General features: G+C 40.3%; 1 protein-coding gene across 1 annotated transcript in view; it reads left to right on the forward strand.

Moving 5' to 3' along the window:
- nags (N-acetylglutamate synthase) overlaps positions 1-23,590 on the forward strand; it is a 48,962-nt gene extending 25,372 nt beyond the window's left edge. The window contains exons 4-11 of the mRNA XM_058049931.1: positions 17,488-17,862; positions 18,386-18,651; positions 19,989-20,202; positions 21,427-21,607; positions 21,708-21,747; positions 22,786-22,917; positions 23,024-23,200; positions 23,287-23,590. Of these exons, the coding sequence (XP_057905914.1) occupies positions 17,497-17,862; positions 18,386-18,651; positions 19,989-20,202; positions 21,427-21,607; positions 21,708-21,747; positions 22,786-22,917; positions 23,024-23,200; positions 23,287-23,461 (1,551 nt within the window). The 5' untranslated portion in view covers positions 17,488-17,496 and the 3' untranslated portion in view covers positions 23,462-23,590. The remainder of the gene's footprint in view (positions 1-17,487; positions 17,863-18,385; positions 18,652-19,988; positions 20,203-21,426; positions 21,608-21,707; positions 21,748-22,785; positions 22,918-23,023; positions 23,201-23,286) is intronic.
- Positions 23,591-26,318: the final 2,728 nt, after the last annotated feature.

Genomic DNA, 26,318 nt, shown 5'->3' on the forward strand with positions numbered 1-26,318 from the left:
CAACCACTGATGACATCATTGACGGGTGGCAGAGCTGACGTCCAGTTCCTGTTTCAATGTATTAGCAAACTGCTAACAAAGACATTTTGGACAGTTGGACTCACACAATAACCCATATTGAAGCTAACTGAAAAATGTACACAAATGGAGACAAAATATTGGCGTCAATTTTTGACTTGAACTGTAAAAAAACTCTAACCAGAGTGAAAGTATGTATGTATGTATGTTTATATGACATTTGGTTTCGCCATTTTAAAATGAAAAACCCAGCAAGGACACCCCATTAGTGCCGTACAAGAGCAGTGGGAAACTTTTTTTTTTTTTTTTTACAAGCATTAGGTATTCACTCAACGGTAGCAAAACGATTGACTTAATCTCAGCAAAGTTCATTAGCAATGCTAATTATTCAATCATAGATCACTTTAACTGTCATCCAATATGAATCCCTAATCATGGTAATTATGCCGCGAAATAAATGCTACAGTGTTGACTAGCTTATGGATTGCATGGAAGGTTTCTTTAATACAACCACAAAATGAAATCCTGTCTGAGGGAGGTGAACTCAATTATTTTGGACTGCAAACATTACAGTTCACTTGATGTTAAACAGGAATCTTACACCGACCGACGCAAAAATCACAGCAATTCAGAAATGACGAACAGGGAAGAGAAAATGCGTGAGAAGCATAGACTCTCCGCTTCCTTTGCGTGGGTGACAACTAAAGAAAGTCTTGAAGAAGAAATATTCCATTGAATGCGTTGTGATAACCTGCTCTGCATCCACGCCTTTCCATTGTTTGTCCTTTAATGACCGGTTCCATGCAAATAATTAAATGAGTGTATGTAATTCTAATCATAGCTTGTGGCATGCCTGTCACACCTGTGTTGTCGTGGTGACGGACGAGGGCAGCATTAAACATACCAAATGCAACTGTCTCATCTGAAAGAATTGTTTGCTACCAATTAGTTGTGATTGCTGTGAACATAACGAAGGGCAAGTCTTGTTAGATTCCTGCAGCATATTTGCAAACCACACAAGTTTGATGTCACTTTAACGCATCACAACGGGCTTTGTGCGTCTATGCAGATTTAGGTTCATACGTAACATTTCACTTTTCAACAAAACAACGACAACGACAAACAACCATTCACACTCACATTCATACCTATGGACAATTTGGAGTCGCCAATTAACCTAGCATGTTTTTGGAATGTGGGAGGAAATCGGAGTACCCGGAGAAAACCCACGCATGCACGGGGAGAACATGCAAACTCCACACAGAGATGGCCGAGGGTGGAATTGAACCCTGCTCTCCTAGCTGTGAGGTCTGCGCGCTAACCACATTCCCACATTCCAAAAACATGCTAGGTTAATTGGTGACTCCAAATTGTCCATAGGTGTGAATGTGAGTGTGAATGGTTGTTTGTCTATATGTGCCCAGTGATTGGCTGGTGACCAGTCCAGGGTGTACCACGCCTCACGCCCGACGACAGCTGGGATAGGCTCCAGCACCTCCCGCGAACCATGTGAGGATAAGCGGTAGAAAATGAATGAATGAATTATATGTCATGCCCTCTCCACACCTTCAATGTATGATAAATTCAATTTATTCAATTTAAAATGAATGAAAACCATGTCAATAATGGCGGTACGTACAAGGGATATCGACTTAAAAACGAATTGCACTTTGTAACAAACAGTGTAACATAAAGATTATTAGAAGTCCCTCATGCCTATCTATCATTTTCATCACTGTTGTACGACTGATGGAGATTTGAAACATGAATGAAGAGGAAGAAGTCAAGTGAGACTTAATGGTCCGTTCTAAGCACAGTCAATAATATAAACAACAACAAAGTGGAATGGGCCTCCTTCAAGCGTTTCCAAATGTCCTTGCTTGTAATGAGCCTCCGTGCAGAGTGGAACGCTTGATAATTGCTGAACAGGGGAAACAGACTGTCACCATGGCTTCCTAGATTCCTCCACTTCCTCAGTCATGCCTGGAGGACATCTGTCTTAGTGTGTATGGAGTGGGCTCTGTTCTGACGTTCTTGTCTGAGTTGAACATTGAAGTACTAGGATTGTGCTCCAAAGCACCAGTGGGTTCATATAAGGGTATTTGGTTTTGTGAAATCGGAGTTCTCCGGAACAGAGGTGTGGTATTCCTATGACTGATACCTACGTGGGTGGTGGCAGAGCAATTGAAATGTCATACCTTATCAACGGTGATGTTGTTGAAAGATGACATGACAACGCACTTCCTTCTCTAGTTCCTTGATGGAAAATATATACTCAAAGCAAGTACTTCTCTTTATTATTGTATTTATCGGCTATTCGGAATTTCAACCATGCTAGTGTGCGACTGTAGTTCACTGCTGGTAAAACAAAGTACTGATGAGTCACTAAGCACATCAGTATCAGTTTTTAGGACTTGGATGGGGTGTCCTACTTGGGAAAAATATGCTTTATATTTGAAATAATATAAATAATATAATAAGGATTTTGTCTGGGTACTCCGGTTTCCTCCCACATTCCAAAAACATGCTAGGTTAATTGGTGACTCCAAATTGTCCATAGGTATGAATGTGAGTGTGAATGGTTGTTTGTCTATATGTGCCAGGGTGTACCCCACCTCTCACTCGAAGACAGCTGGGATAGGCTCCAGCACCCCCGTGACCCTTGTGAGGATAAGCGGTCGAAAATGAATGAATAATAAGGAGCTATGGAATTTTTGAGAGTTTGAAAATGAAAAAAAAGTTGTGGGGATCCAGTCAACACCAACCCGTTCCCCCACATTCATTTTATCTTTGCTTGAGGCTGATACTTTATGCTGATACGCATCAATCAATTTGCATTGCTGCTGCTCTCGTTTCAGTAAGAACTGGTTGGACAAACGTAATCAGCCATAATTGCTTTCAGGGAGTTCAAAACAAGGGCGTGATAGCTGCCCTTGGTACAATTACAGGTACTATATTCACCACTTTGTTAGATACTCTGTGATCCTCCTCATGTATGTTGCTGTAAATGTGTTCCACTGCTGGTAGGGGAGCAGAATGGGGCGCAGACAGGATGTGACTTACGTGCGCAATAGTAACTCATGTTCGGGACCTATATAGACAAACAACCATTCACACTCACATTCATACCTATGGACAATTTGGAGTCACCAATTAGCCTAGCATGTTTTTGGAATGTGGGAGGAAGAAAACCCACGCATGCACGGGGAGAACATGCAAACTCCACATAGAGATGGCCGAGGGTGGTCTTCTGAATTTGTATTTTACTTCATTTATCCATTTTCATGCTTGAAAGTGCTTCATTTAAGCAAAAAACACACCAAATTTTCTTCAATATGCATATTTCTTTACTAATAAGATAAGACTATAGATTCAACCACAAGCAGTATAACTTATTAATAAATCTATTTCTGAAAAACTGTGCGAAGTGGCGAGGGATTACTGCAATGGCCGTGTCATTTATCTTTCGGTTGATAAAATACAGTCAAAATGGGTATATGTAATTCAGACATAAATGCAAATGTGATTGATCATTGTTAATTTGTTTGAAAACTGTGATTAATCAGATTAAAATGTTTTCATTTGGCAGCCCTATCCATCCATCCATCTTCTATGCCGCTTATCCTCAATAGGGTTGCGGGTATGCTGGAGCCTATCCCAGCTCACTTTAGCTCTCATAAAAATATTTTTTGTCTTTGTCCAATGTCTTACTCTGATTCTAATAGTATACTCTAAAAGTTTTAAAAAGTATGCAAATTATAGCAAATTAGATCATGGCATAATCTAGCGACTTATAGAACAGCCAATAGCTACTTTTCTCACTGAAAAGTTGGCAACCGTGGATCGGCCAATCCCAGTGAATCCCACAGGCTATCCTAATCACAGGTCACTGTCATTAACTCTTTTCTGTGTCATGTCATGAAATTACAAAAGGGTTTTCTAATAATCAATTACCAATATAAAATGATTAACTTCAATTAGTAGCCATAACAGGTGATTGATGCAAATGACTGACAGCTAATAGGCTCCTAATCATCCAATTAATCCTTTAAAATCCTCTGATAATTATCATTATTTGAAGGATGGACACACCGTTTTGTGAAGTGTGAGGAAAATGTGTTTATATTTGTAAAACTAAATCCACACCATATTATGATTACAGTAGATCTTTGCCTATTTGCGGTTTTGCTACCCTGCATATCGGCAGATTTCTTTTCTCAACTTTAAATTAGACATAATTTGCTTTTTTTACTTAATTAACTTAACTTTACTTAATTTACTTTTTTACTTGATTAAGTAGAAAGGCCCAAAGTGGTGTAGTAATTAGCGTTCTGGACTTTGGAGCAGACGCCTCAGGTTTGAATCTCTACTCGTAAGCACCATCGGTATTCGTCAGGAAGTGCATCCGGAATATAAAGGGCTCAAGCCAAAAATCAGTATGCGGCGTATGTGGCGGCAAAAGCCGTAAGAAACTAAAACTTAAGGCATGCCCGCCATGGCCCTGGTGTGGCTCTACTATATTCGTATCTAGAAATGACTGCAACTAATTATAAATTAGTTTCTGGTTTAAAAGTAAAACATTTAAATATTAATACAAATATTTCTTCAGCTTCAAGGCCGTGCTATTTTTAGCACCAAGTCCAAGATGACTAACCTCTGCCCTTTCTGGCCCAGGGTCTGATGTCAAGGGTGACAGTTTATTTTTAGTGCAAACAAGACTGCTATTTAAGGCGACATCAAGTGGTTGGTCAGATAATGATACCACCCGTTGGTCGGCTGCCATTTATCCACCCACATTGTTGGTCAATTGCAGCCATATGTGGACCCACTAGGGGGGGTCTCTCCTGTTGTGTGTGTGTTTTGTGCCGTGCACATTTAAAATGATTAACTCTGTTGTGCTTCGACTTAATGTTTCCTTCTCATTAACTTCAGATGTGATCTTGTTTTTCTTAACCTTTCAGTTTGGTGGACAAAATACTCTTTACGCCACTCCTTGCTGAACCACTCGGATAAACTTCTAGAATAACAGTAATTGCTTGGTAGGACGGGTGTGATGATGAATGTCGTTGTGATAATAAAAAAACAAATAGAAGATCTTTTTTATTTACTATCATACAATAAAACCTTAGTTAGCGTCATTAATACAGATGGTCTGACCTAAACCGAGACGTACTCTAAACAAGTCAATTTTGCCCATAAGAAACAATCCAAGTATTCCGTCTTGTTATTCCGCCCTGATGGCTTCCAACATTACTGACGTGACAAGAACATCCCACCTGAGATGTTTTGGAAGGGGCAACATCATGCGTTTTCCTTCAATGGAACAATGGACCTTGAAGGTTGTGCAGGGGTGTCATGCGGCAGCTATCTCGGGGAATGGCTAATGACTGGAGGACTGCGTCGTAATGATTGGTAATGACTGGCTTTTTCAACAGGACAACAATGCAGTTCACAATGCCTGCCTGACAATGGAATAGCCTGCCTGTTCCCTTGACCTAAATCTCGAGATGACCGATTTTTTTGAAGATAACCGATATGCCGATATTGTCAAACTCGCAATTTCCAATTACGATATCAACCGATACCGATATCTGTAACATCACATATATTTTTATGCACGGTGGAGGAGTGGTTAGCATGCAGGCCTCACAGCTAGGAGACCCGCATTCAATTCCACCCTCGGCCATCTCTGTGTGGCGTTTGCATGTTCTCCCTGTGGGACTCCGGCTTCCTCCCACATGGTGGTTTGGTTTGGAATGGTTGTTTGTCTATAAGTGCCCTGTGATTGGCTGGCGACCAGTCCAGGGTGTACCTCTTGCCCGAAGACAGCTGGGATAGGCTCCAGCACCCCCGCGACCATTGTGAGGATAAGCGGTAAAAAATGAATGAATGAATTAATGTTGGTAGGTCTGCATTAAAATGATAACGTCAACAACTGCACAAGTTGCACAATGCGGGACCTCTTCCTGTTTCCCATAGTGCTTTGCTGTACTATTGTTGTAAATGGCAAATTAATTGTTGTTTAAGTTCTTGTTTATGTAGGGCTTAATATCATTTTGAGCAACACAGTGTTAACTGCATTTGACTACAATCGCCGTAATATATCAGTTCACATAAAAGGGAAAATCCAAATACCGATATTACATTTTTAGACTGATATCGGGCCGATAATTAGAAAATTCTATTGAGAACATTTGGGGATGGATGGCAAGGGAAATTTAAAAAAAAAATGACATCTTCACCCATCTTCACCACCTGGTGCAACATTCCCACTTGAGTTCTGGAAACACCGGAGAGCCAATATGAACAGCCAATATCCGTTTGAAATAAATTTCATGGTCCCATTTCTTCTTTTTGCATTTTGAATCTCTACTTGAACCTCCTTAGTATCCAAAATGTTAATTCCTGTTTGATCAGGAATGTAGAGTATGCGTCCCTTCAGCCTGTTTATCACTGCCAAAACCGGCGCTCAAACGGTAGAGCTTTTGAAGTTCTGGTTTTTAAAAAAAAGTCGTGAACAAAAAAACAAAAACAAATCAGGTTTTGCTACACTTCTTAAAATAAAACCCGGAGCTGTGCCAACTATTCATCAGTTCTGTCACGTTGTTTTTCTTCAGAGGCTAACCTAGCATGATGTCGCTGCTAGCACGTTAGCTCACGAAGTTATGCTAGTGTTGCTAGTCAACCTGTCCCACTCCTTAATTTTATGTATGTGTATTTGCTCATCAAAAACTTTTAAACATCTGTTACCATCTGTTTGGTCAGAAGATGCACAATCATTAAGTAGAAAGATGCTAATTTAATAGTTTTCAAGATCTTAATAATTAACTGTGATTTCAGTTGTTTATACAAGCGCTCCACTTTGACAGCACAGTAGCTGCTTTATATATATTGTTACTTACAACACTAAATTATTTTTACCTAAAATATTTGACTGTAACCTATCCAACACAAATTATACAGTTTGTGGTTACTGGTTGAATGTAGTGTGAACTTTTCGTGAACGCTTCATGTGATGGCTGAACATTAATAGTTGCAATTATGTCATTATGTCATTACAGTTCAATCAAATGTTCATTATATCAAATGTGAAACCACACTAAACTAAACTAAAAGTAAAACCATTGTAATCAGAGTATTGTGCAATGTTCCACTGTCAGTTAATGATTACAAAGGACACCCACCAATGATATTTTCAGCTACTGTGTAGGTGGACGAAACGTTAAGACAGGTGACAGAATATAATCTATTTAGTTTCATTTTTAAATAACATGACAAGAAACAAATCTTTTCAGGTCGTGGCACTTTCAAAGTTTGCATAAGTCAAGTCAAAGAGAAATAGGGCTGCATGGTGGGCGAGTGGTTAGTGCGCAGGCAATACAGCTAGGAGACCTGAGTTCAATTCCACCCTCGGCCATCTCTGTGTGGAGTTTGCACGTTCTCCCCGTGCATGCGTGGGTTTTCCTCCCACATTCCAAAAACATGCTAGGTTCATTGGCGACTCCAAATTGTCCATAGGTATGAATGTGAGTGTGAATGGTTGTTTGTCTATATGTGCCCTGTGATTGGCTGGCGACCAGCCCCCCAGCTGGGATAGGCTCCAGCACCCCCATGACACTTGTGAAGATAAGAGGTAGAAAATGAATGAATGAAAGTCAAAGAGGGAATTATCGGGCACTTTTACCGTATTTAAATGCAAAACTGCACAAGTGTAAATGCAAATCGTATAAAGTATACATTTGGAACAAAGATAGCGTCATGACTACTCTGTTTGAGGTACCACTGTCTTAGGGTGGATTCAAGAAAACTGAAAGCTTTTTCAGCCACCTTAGCGAAAAAGAGGAGATCGACCAGTGACTTTATCTGAATAATATTCTCACTTGTCTTCCAAAGGCGACTGAGAAATAGATTATTTGCTAAAGCTGAAAGGTGCTACTGTCAATCATTCACCATTCCTGGGTTCTGTAGTGGAGAAGGGCCAACTCGGAGCCAACCCCACCAAGATTAAGACTGTGGTCCATTGGCTGACAAGAAAGTTTTGTAGCATCAATTTCTCACTCATTCCAATTCGGTGTCGAGGTTGAAACCACTGGCTCCGGTTTTGGGGTGGTGCTCTCCCAGAGGTCCAGCGTTAACCAAACCCCTGCACCATCTTCTCAATTAAACTGAGCCTTGATTAACCTTCTTAAAGACCGCAATATGTAGTGAAGGGTAGAAGAGGAGCGTCACAGAGACGGGTCGCAACAATCGGAAGAATAAAACACTTGTGGTGTAATGGTATGGGCTGCTGCCTTTCATGCAGTCAGCACGGGTTTGACTCCAAACCAATGCCAGACTAAACCGAGCAAGTGTTTTTTCTTTCTTTTAATCAAAAAACAGTCCCATTATTGGCTAATCAAATATCAATCAATTGACGATTGCTATTGTTGTTATGCTGTTGTGAAATGGAAGCAGTGAAAAGCCCTGATCAACAACTGAATTTGGAGTACTTCACAAGAGTGAGCACTGTAAATTCTGGACGATGGAGCGCCACTGAATGTAAGCCACACCCACCAAATTTAAAGAGAAAAAAATGTTGTCCATATTTAGGCTTTTAGTCTATAATGTAACATGAGAAACCTTGCAATCTTCGCCCCACATCCCTTTTTCACTCTACAAGCATTTTTCCATTGGAGCTCAACAGCTGCCGCAGTCCAAGCAGGAGCCGTAGTAATTCTGCAGCAGATCAAAGGTACTTAAGATTTGTCCGATCAAAACATGGTCGCTGCATAAGACTTCAAAATATGATATAACCTGTATATCCAATTCACTACCTCTTCAGTCCGCAAAACATATTTCTACCCCTTTTCTGTGCATTATAACACGAAAAAAGAGTTAATATAAGCTAGCTTACAATGCTCTCATTGGGATACACCTATTTCTAACAATGTTGCATTGTTTGATATATGTTCTGTGATCATGCTTTAACACATATAATAATAATACATTTTATTTCAAAGCGCCTTTCAGGACACCCAAGGTCACCGTACAGAAGATAAAAACACAAATATAAAATACAAGATAAAAGAGAACAAACAATGAATAAGAACATACAATAAACATTTTAAGGTGTAATAGTTGTACTGAAACTTGTTTCCTCTGCGCATTGATGCTAAGTAACCCGTCACCTTGCTGACAGCTCTCAATTTTGCTACAAAGACTCAACAAGAGTCTGTCACTTCTTGTGCTGGAAGACACAGCCATCCCAAGGAACACGGACATCGTTTGCATTGTCGCAGCTGTTGTTGTTGTTGTTGACAGAGCTAGCATAATTATGTGTATCGATGCGCCTCGAAAAGACCACAGGCAGCTCTTCTGTTTGTAAAAATGGTTTAGTCTATCACAGTGATGATGGACTGATGATCTTAATGCCATGTGATCGACCCACATTAGGTTCAAGACATGCGTCTTATTATCGGTTGTCATGTTCACCATATTAGGTAGTACGATTGTAAAGGTGACGATAGGGGTGTTATTTCATGTTTACAGGGCTTCAATAATGGTAAAAAAATCATATTTAGAAGTTCATTTGAAAATGTATGAACAATTTCAGTGCTGCCCTTATTGGTGGAAATTCATTTTATCTCACCTAAGAGCAGGATGACTTAGCACATCGAGTATCTTTCTCCCAGAGATGTCACTCTTCCTGTTGTTACACTCATTAGTGGAGTTCTTTGTGACTCATAAACCTTTCATGCATGTACTATGGCTCATTTTGTAGTCACTTGGAACTTTCCCTCCGTGCATTTTCACCTAAAATTGTTCAGCTGCCTTGCGTTGTACACATTACTCAGTTATAGTCGATGTGTGCCTATTTTTTAGCTTGGGACCCGCATACTCTGCATTCTGTATTCACAGATATTTTATGTTTATATTATGTTTTTATGCTTTTTACGTACTTTTACCTGGGGCTAACTGACATCTTTCTCAGTCTCAAAACACAATGAGACAAATTATTCATTCATTCATTAATTTTTTACCGCTTATCGTCACGAGGGTCGCGGGGGTGCTGGAGCCTATCCCAGCTGTCTTCGGGCAAGAGGCGGGGTACACCCTGAACTGGTCCCCAGCCAATCACAAGGCACATATAGACAAACAACCATTCACACTCACATTCATACCTATGGACAATTTGGAGTCGCCAATTAACCTAGCATGTTTTTGGAATGTGGGAGGAAACCGGAGTACCCGGAGAAAGCCCACGCATGCACGGGGAGAACATGCAAACTCTACACAGAGATGGCCGAGGGTGGAATTGAACCCTGGTCTCCTAGCTGTGAGGTCTGCGTGCAAACCATTTGACCGCCGTGCCGCCCCTGAGTCACATCAAATTTAGTTTAAATTAAACTTTCAAAGTGTTTATGTTATATTTATTTTCATTTTGCCAAACCTGATGCTGTGCCCTGTGATTGGCTGGCGACCAGTCAAGAGTGTACCCTACCTCTCGCCTGAAGACAGCTGGGATAGGCTCCAGCACCCCCTGCAAACCTGATAATAAATAATAAATGTTTTATCCATGTCTGTAATGTGTTGGTATACTCCTGTCAAAAACCATGTATGGTATAGCTTATGTGCAGTTTTGGCCTAGTGGTTAGCATCTCTGTGAGGAGTTGGGATGTTCTCCCCGTGCATGCGTGGGTTTTTGTCCGGGTACTCCTGCTTCCTCCCACATTCCAAAAACATGCTAGGTTAATTGGCGACTCCAAATTGTCCATAGGTATGAATGTGAGTGTGAATGGTTGTTTGTCTATACAGTGAAGAAAATAAGTATTTGAACACCCTGCTATTTTGCTATTTCTCCCACTTAGAAATCATGGAGGGGTCTGAAATTTTCATCGTAGGTGCATGTCCACTGTGAGAGAGATAAACTAAAAAGAAAAATCCAGAAATCACAATGCATGATTTTTTAACAATTTATTTGTGTGATACAGCTGCTAATAAGTATTTGAACACCTGAGAAAATGAATGTTAATATTTGGTACAGTAGCCTTTGTTTGCTATTACAGAGGTCAAACGTTTCCTGTAGTTTTTCACCAGGTTTGCACACACTGCAGGAGGGATCTTGGCCCACTCCTCCACACAGATCTTCTCTAGATCAGTCAGGTTTCTGGGCTGTCGCTGAGAAACACGGAGTTTGAGCTCCCTCCAAAGATTTTCGATTGGGTTCAGGTCTGGAGACTGGCTGGGCCATGCTAGAACCTTGATATGCTTCTTACGGAGCCACTCCTTGGTTTTCCTGGCTGTGTGCTTCGGGTCGTTGTCGTGTTGGAAGACCCAGCCACGACCCATCTTCAATGCTCTGACAGAGGGAAGGAGGTTGTTCCCCAAAATCTCACAATACACGGCCCCAGTCATCCTCTCTTTAATGCAGTGCACTCGTCCTGTCCCATGTGCAGAAAAACACCCCCAAAGCATGATGCTACCACCCCCATGCTTCACAGTAGGGATGGTGTTCTTCGGATTGTACTCTTCATTCTTCTTCCTCCAAACACGCTTATTGGAATTATGACCAAAAAGTTCTATTTTGGTCTCATCTGACCATAAAACTTTCTCCCATGACTCCTCTGTATCATCCAAATGGTCATATGCAAACTTAAGACGGGCCTTGACATGTGCTGGTTTAAGCAGGGGAACCTTTCGTGCCATGCATGATTTCACATCATGACGTCTTAGTGTATTACCTACAGTAACCTTGGAAACGGTGGTCCCAGCTCTTTTCAGGTCATTGACCAAGTCCTGTCGTGTAGTTCTGGGCTGATTCCTCACCTTTCTTAGAATCATTGAGACCCCACGAGGTGATATCTTGCATGGGGCTCCACTCCGATTGAGATTGACCGTCATGTTTAGCTTCTTCCATTTTCTAATGATAGCTCCAACAGTGGACCTTTTTTCACCAAGCTGCTTGGTAATTGCTCCGTAGCCCTTTCCAGCCTTGTGGAGGTGTACAATTTTGTCTCTGGTGTCTTTGGACAGCTCTTTGGTCTTCGCCATGTTACAAGTTAAAGTCTTACTGATTGTATGGGGTGGACAGGTGTCTTTATGCAGCTAACGACCTCAAACAGGTGCATCTGATTCAGGATGATACATGGAGTGCAGGTGGACTTCTAATGGGCAGACTAACAGGTCTTTCAGGGTCAGAATTCTAGATGATACACAGGTGTTCAAATACTTATTTGCAGCTGTATCACACAAATAAATTGTTAAAAAATCATGCATTGTGATTTCTGGATTTTTCTTTTTAGTTTATCTCTCTCACAGTGGACATGCACCTACGATGAAAATTTCAGACCCCTCCATGATTTCTAAGTGGGAGAAATAGCAAAATAGCAGGGTGTTCAAATACTTATTTTCTTCACTGTATGTGCCCTGTGATTGGCTGGCCACCAGTCCAGGGTGTATCCTACCTCTGGCCAAAGTCAGCTGACAGGCTCCAGCATACCCGAGCGACCCCAATGAGGACAAGTGGCAAAGAAAACAGATGGATGGATACACTGGTAGAACAGCACCCTCACCTGGCTGTTGATAAGCAATGCACGCCATCAGAGCAGCCATGAAGCCATGTATTGAGGGGGTCAAATTATCCCACATTAATGGATTTTTTTAATTATTATTCATTGTACAGTGGGTGAAATTATCATACAAACATGATCATTATTGGACATCTGGCCACGCAAGGGTGGTCCTACAGTCCTAAAGTAGGTTTACATTGTTTGGAGAAAATTGACACAACATATGCCTTATTAGGCTGAGCGGTATACAGATGTTTGTGTTAGCCCTAATCAATGACAATTTATCAGTGTATTTATGCTTATACTGGACGTTCTAAAACAGCATGAGATAAATCATTCATTTTGACTAAATATTACCGTCATTAAGTCTAGATTAAAAATCTGTATCAAATATCAATACTTTTTTTTACCATGAAACAAATATATATATATACATATGTATATGTATGTTTATATGCATTATAGATGTATGCATATTTTTTTCAGAAGTAGGGGGCTGACAGTGTCAAGAAGCATCTGGTAACACTTCCTTTAATTGCTGCTCGGAAAGAAATTCCAACATGTTTTCTTTCATCCTTTTGATGTGACCCTCTCTTCCTGTTTTAATATATCGGAGATTAGACAAAATAGAATAAAGAAAAATAATTTTAAAAAACTTCAGGGATCTGCGATTTATATATTTAGATTCGAGGATCCCCTTCATAAAGTCATGGAATAAAAGTTAATGGGTTTGTACGAGGCATATCTTAGTATGTCCCCACAGTTTAATGCAAATCTCTCTATGCAAATTGCAATTGACAACATTGCAAATTTAATTTTGGTCATTTTTGTCTGTCAAACGTTTGCAGCATTTCTCAAAATGGCTTTTCAACTGTATTTCTTTTACATTTATATGCCCTTCATGTGTCCTGTGTACAGTGTGACTATGTACAGTCGCAAATGTGCCTTATTTTGGACTGACATTCAAGGTACTTCCCTTTAATTGTGTGTACGCCAAAACATTCTATGTAGTACTTAGCCACGGACGCCGTTTTGCTTTCATTTTGTCCATTTTTTGTTTTGTGGTACCTACGCTTTGTGTGTCTGTATAGCTTCAATGCTCATGCAGCTGCGTTTTACCATATGTATGTGGCTCAGTTACTAAGTTGGTAACGTTGAAATGTGGTGCGTTATAACGCACTGACATCTATATCAGCAAATCTGGATGCTTGGTAGAGAATTCAAGTCAAACTCTTTAATCTTATGAAACCTCCCTCAACAGCCACTGTATAAGGGTTAAAATAATAATATTTAAAAAAAAAACAATTGTAACTTTTTCCCATAATGCATTTCCTCCTAGCAAAGCATTAATTGGTTATTCCGGCCGGGGCGCTGCAATGCCGCCTCTGTCCAACCAGAGGGAGCTCGAGGAGGCCGGAGACTACAGGGAGGCTGACATCATTGCAGCACCCGAGCGGGAATAACCAATTAAATGCTTTGCTGGGACAAAATGCATTATGGGAAAATGTTAAAATTGTTTTTTACACTTATATTTGTACTTGTAAAATTCGTAGGTAACTTTTGAGTGTTAAGTTTCAGTCTTTTTTGGATGACACCATGTTATGTTGAGTAATGACCGCCTGTGACCTCCTGTGTTTTCCAAAGGTTTTTTTTCAAACTTGTTGGTAGTTTGTTCATAGCTCATGATTGGCTCCTGTCAAATAAAGAGCTGCATGGTCCTCACGGACTTGTGCTCACGAAATATGTCATTTGATGATGTGGACATGTGCGGCTTGTTATCTGATGCAGCTTATATATGTCTGCTTTTCTCTCAAAATTTAGTGAGTAAACACCAGAATTTACATATATATATATATTTTTTTCTACCGCTGGAAAAAATTGTTTTTGAAATGCATGAAAATGTTTTTCTTTGGAAAACAAAGACATTTGCAAGTGATCCCAAAGTTTTGAGTGCTAGTGTATATATATGTATATATATATATATATATATATATATATATATATATATATATATATATATATATATATATATATATATACACTATATATATATATATATATATATATATATATATATATATAGAAAACCCATCTAAAAAAATCTCTCACCATGCTGTTAACTACTCCCTTCAGAGAGCAGCACAAACTGGGTCTGACAAGGACAGAAAAAGGAGTGGGAGGCCCCGATGCACAACTGTGCTAGAAGACAAATACCTGAGAGTGTGTAGTTTAAGACAAAGACGCCTCACAGGTCGTCACCTGGCAGCTTTTATATATATATACATATATATATATATGGATTTATACTTACTTTCCTTGGTAATTAATTACATTCATGAAGGCGTACATTTGGTACTAATTCGATTACTAAAGGCTGCATGGCGGACGAGTGGTCAGCACGCAGGCTACACAGCTAGGAGACCGGAGTTCACTTCAACCCTCGGCCATCTTTGTGTGGAGTTTGCATGTTATCCCTGTGCATGCGTGGGCTTTCTGTGCACGCTTTCTTGTGCACATGAAACCACCTGCTGGCCTTGGATACAATTACGGGCGGCTGTAGCTTCATGTGTGATGCATTGGATGTTGATCTGTTTTGGCTCTTGGAAATGATTATTCATTCATTCATTTTTTACCTCTTATACTCACGAGGGTCGCGGGTGTGCTGGAACCTATCCCAGCTGTCTTCAGGCGAGAGGCGGGGTACACCCTGGACTGGTGGCCAGCCAATCACAGGGCACATATAGACAAACAACCATTCACACTCACATTCATACCTATGGACAATTTGGAGTAGCCAATTAACCTAGCATGTTTTTGGAGAACATGCAAACTCCACACAGAGATGGCCGAGGGTGGGATTGAACTCGGGTCTCCTAGCTGTGAGGTCTGCGTGCAAACCACTCGTCCACCGTGCAGCCCTTGTAATTGATTATGTGCTACAAAAAATTTGATCACCAAATGATTAATCTACAAAGTGTGAGATAAAAATATACAGTATGTATATAAAGTACTGAATGTTTTCTTGTCCATAAATGCCATGTATCATGCTTCATCGTGGTTTTATGTAACCTGGCATGGGCTCAGTGAAAGTGCTTGTGTAACTAGGAAGATGTATTAAGATGTATGCTTGTGTAACTTGGACAGAACATGGGAGATTTTATTGATTTTTATTCAAAAACATTTTTTTCTTAACAATTTTTGGTTTGAGGCGATTCCTCTTCTCTACTATGCTTTAGGGTTGTGTATCTTTGTCAACAAAGGCCTCATCCAATTCTTGTGCCTGATAAAAACACATGATCTTTCATTTGCACAATGAACACAAGTAAACCCGGAAAATTTGTGTTAGTAATACTATAATATATGAATATTATATTGTAGTAATATTAACCTTACCATGAATGGGTGAAGGTCCAGTTTCATCTTTATGTGAGAATAAGTGGTAGAAAATGAATGAATCAATCAATCAATTACTAAAAATTACCTTCATTTTAAGTTATTTTTTTATTTTATTTTTGTTTTAGAATGCACCCTGGGCCAATAAAGGCCTCACTTTGGACACCTCAGTTGTCCTGTTACAGTTACTGCATTTGTACTGTGGCAGAAGGAAATACACTAAATTAAGTTATCCATACTAGCCGCAGAATGGAGTGGAATGCTGTTTTTTTGTGGAAAAGAAAGAAAGAAAGAAAGAAAGAAAGAAAGAAAGAAAGAAAGAAAGAAAGAAAGAAAGAAAGAAAGAAAGAAAGAAAGAAAGAAAGAAAGAAAGAAAGAAAGAAAGAAAGAAAGAAAGAAAGAAAGAAAGAAAGAAAGAAAGAAAGAAAGAAAGAAAGAAAATCACATGTACGATAATGACTTCCTGAAGATTATTATACAGTGCGTGCCTGAGAAGAGAGAGAGGGCGAGGGAGAGAGAGAGCATGTGTTTTCTTGCAGATGACAGACATTGATAGCAAGTACTGCCTAAGTACTCAACAAGTATTCATCTTGGCCCGCCATACAAGTACTTTAATTACGCAATTAACACAGGAAAAGTACCACGCATGTCAAAGTCAGGATATCAGGTCAGAGTGTGGATAAACAACGCAAAATGAAGACACGCCGTCTTATATTGGAGTTTCATATGCAAACCAGCAGGTGGCGCCAAAAGACTCCTCACCAAGCGAGAGCGTCTTTTTTTTCGCACACACATATTCACATATATTGATACAGATTGGAACTTCCGAGATAAATAACTCCCAATGGTTGTTACATAGCAAACCATACCTCAGACAAACACCTACATCCATTTTTTTTTATCAAACCGAGACCTCTTCTGTGCAGTCTGACTTACATTGATCTCTATGAGAAGCCGTAGTTAATGGAATAAAACGGACGCTAGGCTACCTGGGAATATCCGTCCCTAAAGAATTAGCATATTCATTTCATTTTCCGATTTTACCACTTCGTTTGACAAAAAAACAACTTTTGTAATGACAATTGTGTTTTTGTCTCTTTATTTATCTGCCAGCCACACAAACTATTTAATAGTCATAAACGGCTGATTTACTAGATTATAGCTAGAAGCGTGACTGAGGACTCCAACAACATGACTGCTGACTAGGCGCTGACATTATCATGTGCCTTTATTGGACAAAGCACCCCATTAGCCCCGCCCATGCCCGGCTGGACGATAGAAATGAATGATACTGCAATTTTGGTATCAATGTGATACCACGTAAACTACAAAACGCTAAATATAATGACTAATAAAACACAAATTGGCTTTAAATATATGTATAATGTTAATTTTTTTCATTTTTTAAATTATTATAAAATCAAACGATAGCTAGAGAGACCTGACGTTAGTAAATATCAAACATAGTGACTCCGGGCAGCTGATACTGTGGTGTCGATAATGTTGATATCTGACTCGATCCTGCCAGATCTTGTGAATGACAGCTGAGGCACTGAAGAGTGTCACAGCAGGCAACATGGCCAACTGTCCACCCTCCAGATGCAGGGCTTTGGTAACGGCGGGTAAGTACCTGTCAAGAACCTCACAGCTGACGATATTCCGTCCCCCGACGCGTACGCTGAGCATGGACGGGACTGGGGTGGAGGAAAAGAGGACGGCGGCTTGCGGTCCACCAGAGCCCGGTGTTTCCTGGTCCTCCTCGGGTAGGACCCAAGCTAGCATGATATACCGAGACGTGAAGGCTTTTCTCAGCGAAGTTGGAGGAGACCCCCGGGAAGCCCGATACTGGCTCACACACTTCCTTCGAGCAACTTCTACGAAGTCACCCTTTGCTGTAGTTGAGGTATGTTTAATATTAGCGGCTGATCCCATTATCACGCCCTGTCCTGGCCGTCATTTTTTCTTTGGGAATGTGGTGAAAATATGCTGTTTTTCATTGTTTCTTCCTGGGCCATTAATGAAAATACTAAATATGTGTGCAATACAACTTTAAAGGGAGTTCTTTCAAAGACTGTCATGCTTATTTTTAAGCAAGAAAAACTACTGTAGAGCAAAATATAGATGGGTAAACAAGGACAATGAGGAAGTCAACTTTTTTGTTTGTTAAAGTAATATCATTGTTATTTACATCATTACATTGGGTATATACAGTTCCATATAGCCATTATTAAAATGCCCTGTTGGAGTACTATTTCTATTTATTTATATTGTAGACTGTGCCAGGGGCCGCACAGTGTCCGAGGTATTAGCATGTTGCCCTCACAGTCAGGAGATCTCTGTGTTATTGAACCATATTTTGTTTTCCCTCTATTACAATACACTCACTTCATAATACAATTTCATATTCATCTTGATGTCTTCCCCAGGTAGACAGCTCAGTGTTTGACAGCAGGGAAATGGTTCAGTGCCTGGCCTTTGGACTGTCTTTCCTCCAGAGGATGGGCATGAAGCTTGTCGTGGTCATGGGCATGTCTGGGTATGTTCCAGCAGTGGGAATTTCCCAGAGTACCGAGGGTCTGGTGGAACGAGGTCAGCAGCTGACTGAAGTTCTGCAACAGCAGGCAGCTACTGTCCTGCCGTTCTTCTCAGCTGAGGCCTTCCTAATGCTGCATGAACCTCCACGTGGAAGTAGGTGAGGAACGAGATATATGCAGTGGTGGGGAAAGTGTTCCCCCTCTCTTGTTAATTTCTTCATTTTTTTGTATGTTGGTCACACTTAAATGTTTTTGATCATCAAAAAAAAAATTTAAATGCAGTTTTTAAATGAAACTTTGTGAAAAATGATTCCCCCTGTTAACACATAACTGTGATTAATTGAGATCTGTCAGTCTGGAAATGCTTATGTCTAAAGCTTTGGGACTCCAGCGAACCACAGTGAGATTATCCACAAGTCACGAAAACATGGAACACTGATGAACGTGTGCACGGCCAACCAAAATGACCCCATAGCTCAGCGACAACTCATCCAAGAGGTCACAAAAGACCCCACAACAACATCCAAAGAACTAAAAGCCGTACTTTCCTCAGTTAAGGTCAGTGTTCATGACCCCATTATACCAAATACACTGGGCAAAAACGGCCTGCATGGCAGAGTTCCAAGACCAAAACCACCGCTGAACAAGAAGTACATTAGGGCTCATCTTAGTTTTGCCAGAAGACCCCCAAGACTTTTGGAAAATACTGTGTGGTCTGACGAGACAAAAAATAGTGTCCCAATTACATCTGGTGTAGAAGTCACGTCACATTTCAGAAAAAGAACATCATGCCAACAGTAAAATATGGTGGTGGTAGTGTGATGGTCTGGGGCTGCTTTGCTTCTTCAGGACCCGGAAGACTTACTGTGATAAATGGAACCATGAATTCTGTTGTCTACCAAAAAAATCCTGAAGGAGAATATCCGGCCATCTGTTGGTGACCTCAAGCTGAAACCAACTTGGGTTCTTTAGCAGGACAATGATCCAAAACACACCAGCAAGTCCACCTCTGAATGGCTGAAGAAAAAACAAATGAAGACTTTGGAGTGGCCTAGTCAAAGTCCTGACCTGAATCCTATTGAGATGCTGTGGCATGACCTTAAAAAGGCGCTTCATGCTGGAAAACCCTCCAATGTGGCTGAATGACAACAATTCTGCAAAGATGAGTGGGACAAAATTCCTCCACAGCGCTGGAAGAGACTCATTGCAAGTTATAACAAACGCTTGATTGCAGTTGTTGCTGCTGTTGCTGCTTCCACACATAATAAAAAGTTTCATTTCAGCACTTTATTTTGTATTCAGGTGTGTTGTCATCGACTATCATCGACCAATATTTACATTTCTTTGATGATCTGAAACTATTAAGTGTGACAAAGATGCAAAACAAAAATAAATCAGGAAGCGGGCAAACACTTTTTCACACCACTGTATATGTATATAGAATTTGGTCTTCTTTCTTACCACTTCCTAACATCTCTGAATCTCCTCTCGATAGTGCTCTACCGTCTGTTGCCGTTGATACCAGCCTTCTCCAATGGTGTCTAAAATGTGGGATGATTCCTTTGGTTTGCCCTGTTGGGAAGAATAACCAAGGTTGCTCAGTAATTCTGGACCCGATGGAAGTTACGGCAGCAGTTTCTCGTGCACTGCAGCCCCACAAAGTCATGTTCTTGACCAAATCTGGAGGTCTGCGAGACCAGGAAAACAAGGCATGGATGTTACCATTTACTAATTGTAATCAATGCACAGTAAATTCCTGCCTATTTGTGGTGCGACCCCACATTTTCACAGATTTCTTGTATCGACTTTATATTAGTACCTCAAGTTTTGTTATTTATTCCTAAAAAATTGTTTCCTCAAGGAAATATATATAGAGAAAAATGTTAGTCTTACCTGCAAAAATCAATGTGTTTGGGCACTCAGTTTCACGAAATGATACAGTACAGAGAGTAGTATGTTCCTCAGAATATTCTACGATAACCAAGACATTGGTGAAAATTGTTTTCTAAAACATTTGAACAATTAGGGCGTCTGAAAACTGAGGTTTGACTGTAATTATTTTTGAAATAGAAAGTGATGGCGTTACCTGCAGGGCAAATGATTGTTGCAGCTATGAACCCAATAGAGCTTAATTCAACATTTTCCAGCAGGAAAATGTTATAATAAAAAGAGAATAACTGCGTATTTTTTTATCCCTGAGCTTTTCCCACACTAGTCTGGCAGGATAACTTCCTCTCCTCTTCTCCCAGATCTCCGTGTAGCAGCACACAGAATCCATGACCGCTTTAGCGTTCAATAATCTTTATCCTTAATGATGGAAACAACAGTCAAGCGGTTGTGACCGAAAGAACGGCCAATATTGGTGGGTGTGTGTCCTATCTCTCAGCTTTTCATCATGTTCATTTTCACTTCCATGGTGATGACTTTCCTTTTCTTTGGCACACTACTAGTTGGGAGACATAAATTGAATTGTGTTTAAAACCAAAATATTCCCACAATGTGGCTGTGGCATTCACCTTAAAAACGCTTTTGTGTTGTCATTCATGTTAGCGTATGCTCACGGAGCTGGCTAACTGTAGCTAAGGGAGTAGCTACGTAGCTAGTAGCCCCACCTCCACAAAGAGGCTGAATGAGATGAGAGCCCACTCTCTCGGTTCATTCCACTTATAGAACCAATGCGCACTCTTGTCATCCAGCCTGTGTGTCATGAAAACACGCCTATCGAGGACGTCCGTTCGATAAGTTGTTCCAGATGTGTGCAGGATAGGAAGTTGCGTCCTAGGCCATATTCAACCACAAAACAGCGTGATCTATTCATTAGAATATGTATTTAAATTTGATGTGGTGAGGCACGACTATACAGGTCACAGCCAATGAAATGCAGCAGCTTAAATGTAATGATGGTGCTACTTAATAGCCTGTTTGTGTTACAGGTGCTGGGTACAGTGGCGCTGCCTGGCAACCTCCCTCGTCTGTCTACAGCACCATGGCTAAGTGCTGCCGAGCGTCACAGGGTCGTCGGTATTGCCAGACTGCTCAACTATCTGCCTACGGAGTCCTCTGCAGTCATCACCTCTGCTGACACACTGCTGACGGAACTGTTCAGTCACAGAGGTGCAGACTGACTTTGCCTTTTAAATGTGTTTGAATTGTGCTTAATGTTATCCCTTTTGTACATCTGCTTTTTCGATGTCTGTCTTTACTTCTGTTTCAGGGTCTGGATCGCTCTTTAAAAACAGAAACCCCATACACCGGTAAAAACTTTTTTTTTAAAGAGACATGGAATATCAACAAAAAAATCTGTAAGAAAAACATTGAAATGAATGGATGTCCGATTATTATTGGTACCGATAATTATATAGCCTTAAAATGTGATATCGCTCGATATCAGTGTCAGATTTTTTCTTTTCTTTTTTTTAAATGCTAAATAACCCACAAAGAAAAAGTTCAAGATCTTCCAGAATATGCACCTATTCCAGCTGTATTTTCTTTGATATGTCCTTTCTTCCAAAACGGTCTGTTTTAATGTATTCCACCCACGGTCCGCCTACGGGCATGCCCACTCCTCTGTGATTGGTCACACGCCCAAAGTGCAAAGTTGAATATAACCCTAAGAAAAACATTCCATTTGTACAAAATCTGGGCTGTTTCTCAGTTAAGAGTACAGGACGGCTTCACCGTAAATTCTTATGGGTTGGGGGTATCTGTAAAGCTGAATGGGCCCAAGTCCCTCTTCAGATGTGTGCAAACCGCTAATCGCTAGTCTCAGCGTCATTCCCAGACGGATGAGTGGATTTCGCTACAAAGACTTAACAAGATGCTCGTTTGCCATCGGCATTTTTTACCTGAGGACTGCAGCACATGTCTTGTGCTGGAAGACGCGGACATCATGAGTGTTGTTGCTGCTGTTTTTATTGAAGGAACTAGCATAAGTGTATCAATGCACCGAAAAAAAAAAGCTTCGGTAGTGTTTTAAATCATCAAAAGTTGCAAGATACTGCAACTGTCACACGTTATCATTAGTGTATGTGTTAATGCATGATCGTAGCATGTATATCAAACCATGTAATGTTCGATGTCTGTGCTTGCCAGCAAGGTTTTATCCACTAAGTATTACATCACATTGTGTTTGGAGATACTTTCACACAAATACAAACTCATTTCATGTGTTTTTTTTCTAGATCTTTTGTTGATATTTTGGATTGTCCATGTTTTAAAATTGTCAGGGAATCAAATAATTCCTAGTCTCATCCCCACAGTCTGAATCTTTTGCATGGTGTACAACTGTGTAGGTATAATTCCTTTGATGGGATCGATGTGGACCGTCTTTTGTCTCTCATCAACGAGGCATTCGATAAAACTCTACAGAAAGATTACATTGACTCTCTAAAAGGGCGGCTGCATTCTGTCTACCTCTGTGAAGGGTACGTGAAGCTACTACTTTTTTATATAGTATGCATGTTACCATCAGTGATATTCGGCGACATTCATGGCTGGTGAGGGACTGACTCATAATTTCTTTCTGTTCAGCTATACAGCTGCAGGCATTGTCACCAAGGAAGTGGTGAACACGCCTTACCTTGATAAGCTGGTGGTGAGCAGCAGTGAGCAGGGCCAGGGCACCGGTGATGCGATGCTGGAGTGTATCAGAGAAGATCTCAGTAAACTCTTCTGGAGGTCCAGAACCACCAATAAGGTTAATCCCTGGTAAGGAATACACAAAGACAGCATTTATAGATTTATACACCTCCAGTTGCGTGATGTTCTTTTCTCCCTCTGTGTATCTACTGTAGGTACTTCAAGCATTGTGATGGTAGCTTTGTAAATGGGGAATGGACCGTGTTTTGGTACGGTCTGACTGACATCCGAGAATCATATGAGCTTGTGGAGTACGCTAAGAATCTTCCAAACTCTTTCCATGTCTCCCCACTCATGCCTTCCCAGAGCGTGAGAGCATCCTATGACTGATGTGTGAGCTCCTTAATCTTCCATGACGTTAAGCAATAATTCCTTTTAGCTACAAAAATGCTTCACATTAAACCTTTGTGTATTTTTAAAGTTCTCTTGATTTGTTCATTAAAGGGGAATCTCACTTTTTTTTTTATTTTGCCCATCATTCGCAGTCCTTATGTGAAACATGAATACGAGTTAATATGAGCTAGCTAACAATGGACGTCATGGGAAGTAACTATTTTTACACTAAAGCCCTCACAAAAAAAGTGTTCCATTGAGTGTCCCGTGGATACCTAGCTCTCAATTTTACCTGAGGACTGGAGCACACGTCTCGTGCTGGAAGACACAGCTATTCCAATGAGAGCGGACATTGTAAGTGTCTGTTTCTGTGCTACTGTTGTTGACGGAAGTAGCATAAGCACCACAGCATGTACATCCAATGATAAAACATTGTTTTTCTAAGAGGGCTTTGTAGTCGAAATAGGCACGTCCCAATGACATGCATTGTTAGCTAGCTACTAAGTTGTTTTTTCTTGTAAAGTGTACAGACAAGGGAAATAAAAATGTGTGCTCATGTTTCATGTAAGGATTTTGTATGATGGACAAAATCCCCCCCCAAAAAGTGCAGTTCCCCTTTAAGCACACTGAAACAGGAACAGTCAAAAAGTGCAGTGTCTTAAGAATTTTGACAGCTATACATTCTTCTAGTCTAGTCAGTCTATTTTTAGAGAATTTTCTAAATGTTCTCCAAAAGAGAACATGTGTTTAACAGTGTTGTACAGCTTTTCATGGGGGTTAAAGGGGAAGTGCACTTTTTGCAATTTTGCCCATCATTCACAATCCTTATGTGAAACATGAACACATATTTCTTTCCCTTTTATGTGCATTCTAGCGTGAGAAAATGAGTTTATATCAGCTATCTAGCAAGGAACGTCATGAGAAATACTTATTTTGATTCTTTAAAAAAAACGCCAACAGTGTTCCATTTACATACCTGACTTATACGTATATTAACCTAGCTACAACAATATTATTATTGTAGCAGCGTTGCTAATCGCTAGTCTCAGCGTCATTCACAGATGGAAGAATGGATACGTAGCTTATTTCATTTCACTACAAAGTCTCAACAAGATGCTTGTTGCAACATTTTTAACCTGAGGACTGGAGCACATGTCTTGTGCTGGAAGACACAGCCATCCCAAAGAGAGCGGACATCGTAGGTGTTGTTGCTGCTGTTTTTATTGAAGGAACTAGCATAAGTATGTGTATCAATGCGCCAAAAAAAATCATCATAAGTTCACAGATCACAGCATGTATATCAAACCATGCAACGTTGTTCAAGGGTTTTTTTTTAGAGGTCTTCATAGTGGAAATAGGTGTATCCCAATGACATCATTGTAAGCTACAGCAGCTCAAATTCTGTTTTCTCGTGTTATGATGCACAGAAAAGAGAAAGAAATATATGTTCATGTTTCACATAAGGATTGTGAATGATGGGCAAGATCTTTTTAAAAAGTGCATTTATTCATTTTCTACCGGTCACGGGGGTGCTGAAGACTATCCCAGCTGTCTTTGGGCGAGAGGCAGGGTACACCCTGGATTGGTCGCCAGCCAATCACAGGGCACATATAGACAAACAACCATTCACACTCACATTCATACCTATGGACAATTTGGAGTCGCCAATGAACCTAGCATGTTTTTGGAATGTGGGAGGAAACCGGAGTACCCGGAAAAAACCCACGCATGCACGAGGAGAACATGCAAACTCCACACAGAGATGGCCGAGGGTCGAATTGAACCCTGGTCTCTTAGCTGTGAGGTCTGCGCGCTAACCACTAGACCGCCGTGCCGCCCTTAAAAAGTGCAGTTCCTCTTGAATACGTAGGACCACCCCAATTGGTATGTGTAACTCCCTCGGATGTGCAACGATCAGACAGCAACTAGTTCCTGTGTTTACTGATGGATTTATTACAAAACCAACATGAGAACTTAATGGCTGCACGCATGCCTTAGGAGGGAATTATAGAGATGATCTTTAATCCTTCAGCACCCATCAGCCCTTGAGCTCTAAATAGTGTGGCAACAACTGATCTTAATTTCTATTGGTGTAACGATTAAACGTGCACATGTGGAAACGACGATTTTACAGAAAATTTGTTCCGCCTTATTAACTATTAACATCTAAGTAGGAACCAAAAACGAAAATAGGTGGGAACTTAATACTGACAGCATACAGTGACTGAGAGGCAGTTACAGTATGCACATAAAAATGTTTATTTTTGACCCATGGATTGCTCCCCGCCCCCTCTAAACTTGACAAACTTGATGTTGAGTTCTACGATTTCAGGTCGACATTTACAAAAAAAAAAAATGGCCATCGATATTATTACTGTATTGTCCGCAGTGTTCGGGGCTGCAAAACAAGATTGTGCCCATCTCTCCGCTACTGTGAAAAAACAAGTGAAGCAAATGAATGTAGGAGGATTCATTCCATGAATTCCAGGAGGATTAACAAAAGAACTGCAACCGCTGGACATCGGTGTAAACAAAAAAATCATCTTACGGATCATCTTATATTATAATTCATTAGTGACAGGTACCTATACATTTTATACTGTGTTAAGTATTTGTGTGAGACTTGTCTAATTTGAATTTTTAAAGAAAAGAGAAAAATTCTTAGTTTTTGAGAAAACTGATGCTGGTTTCAAAAAATACAAAATATCATTTGGGGAAAAATATAATATAGGTCTTAGAGCTGTTTTTACTGTATAGTAGGAGAGTCGAAGCAACGTCAAATCAGATATGTTTTATGGTACTTAATTTTATAAATGAATGAAGAATATTTGTATTTCTTAACCTCTGAATGGAG

The sequence above is a fragment of the Doryrhamphus excisus genome, chromosome 15, assembly GCF_030265055.1.
Source record: "Doryrhamphus excisus isolate RoL2022-K1 chromosome 15, RoL_Dexc_1.0, whole genome shotgun sequence".
Taxonomy (NCBI): Eukaryota; Metazoa; Chordata; class Actinopteri; order Syngnathiformes; family Syngnathidae; genus Doryrhamphus; species Doryrhamphus excisus.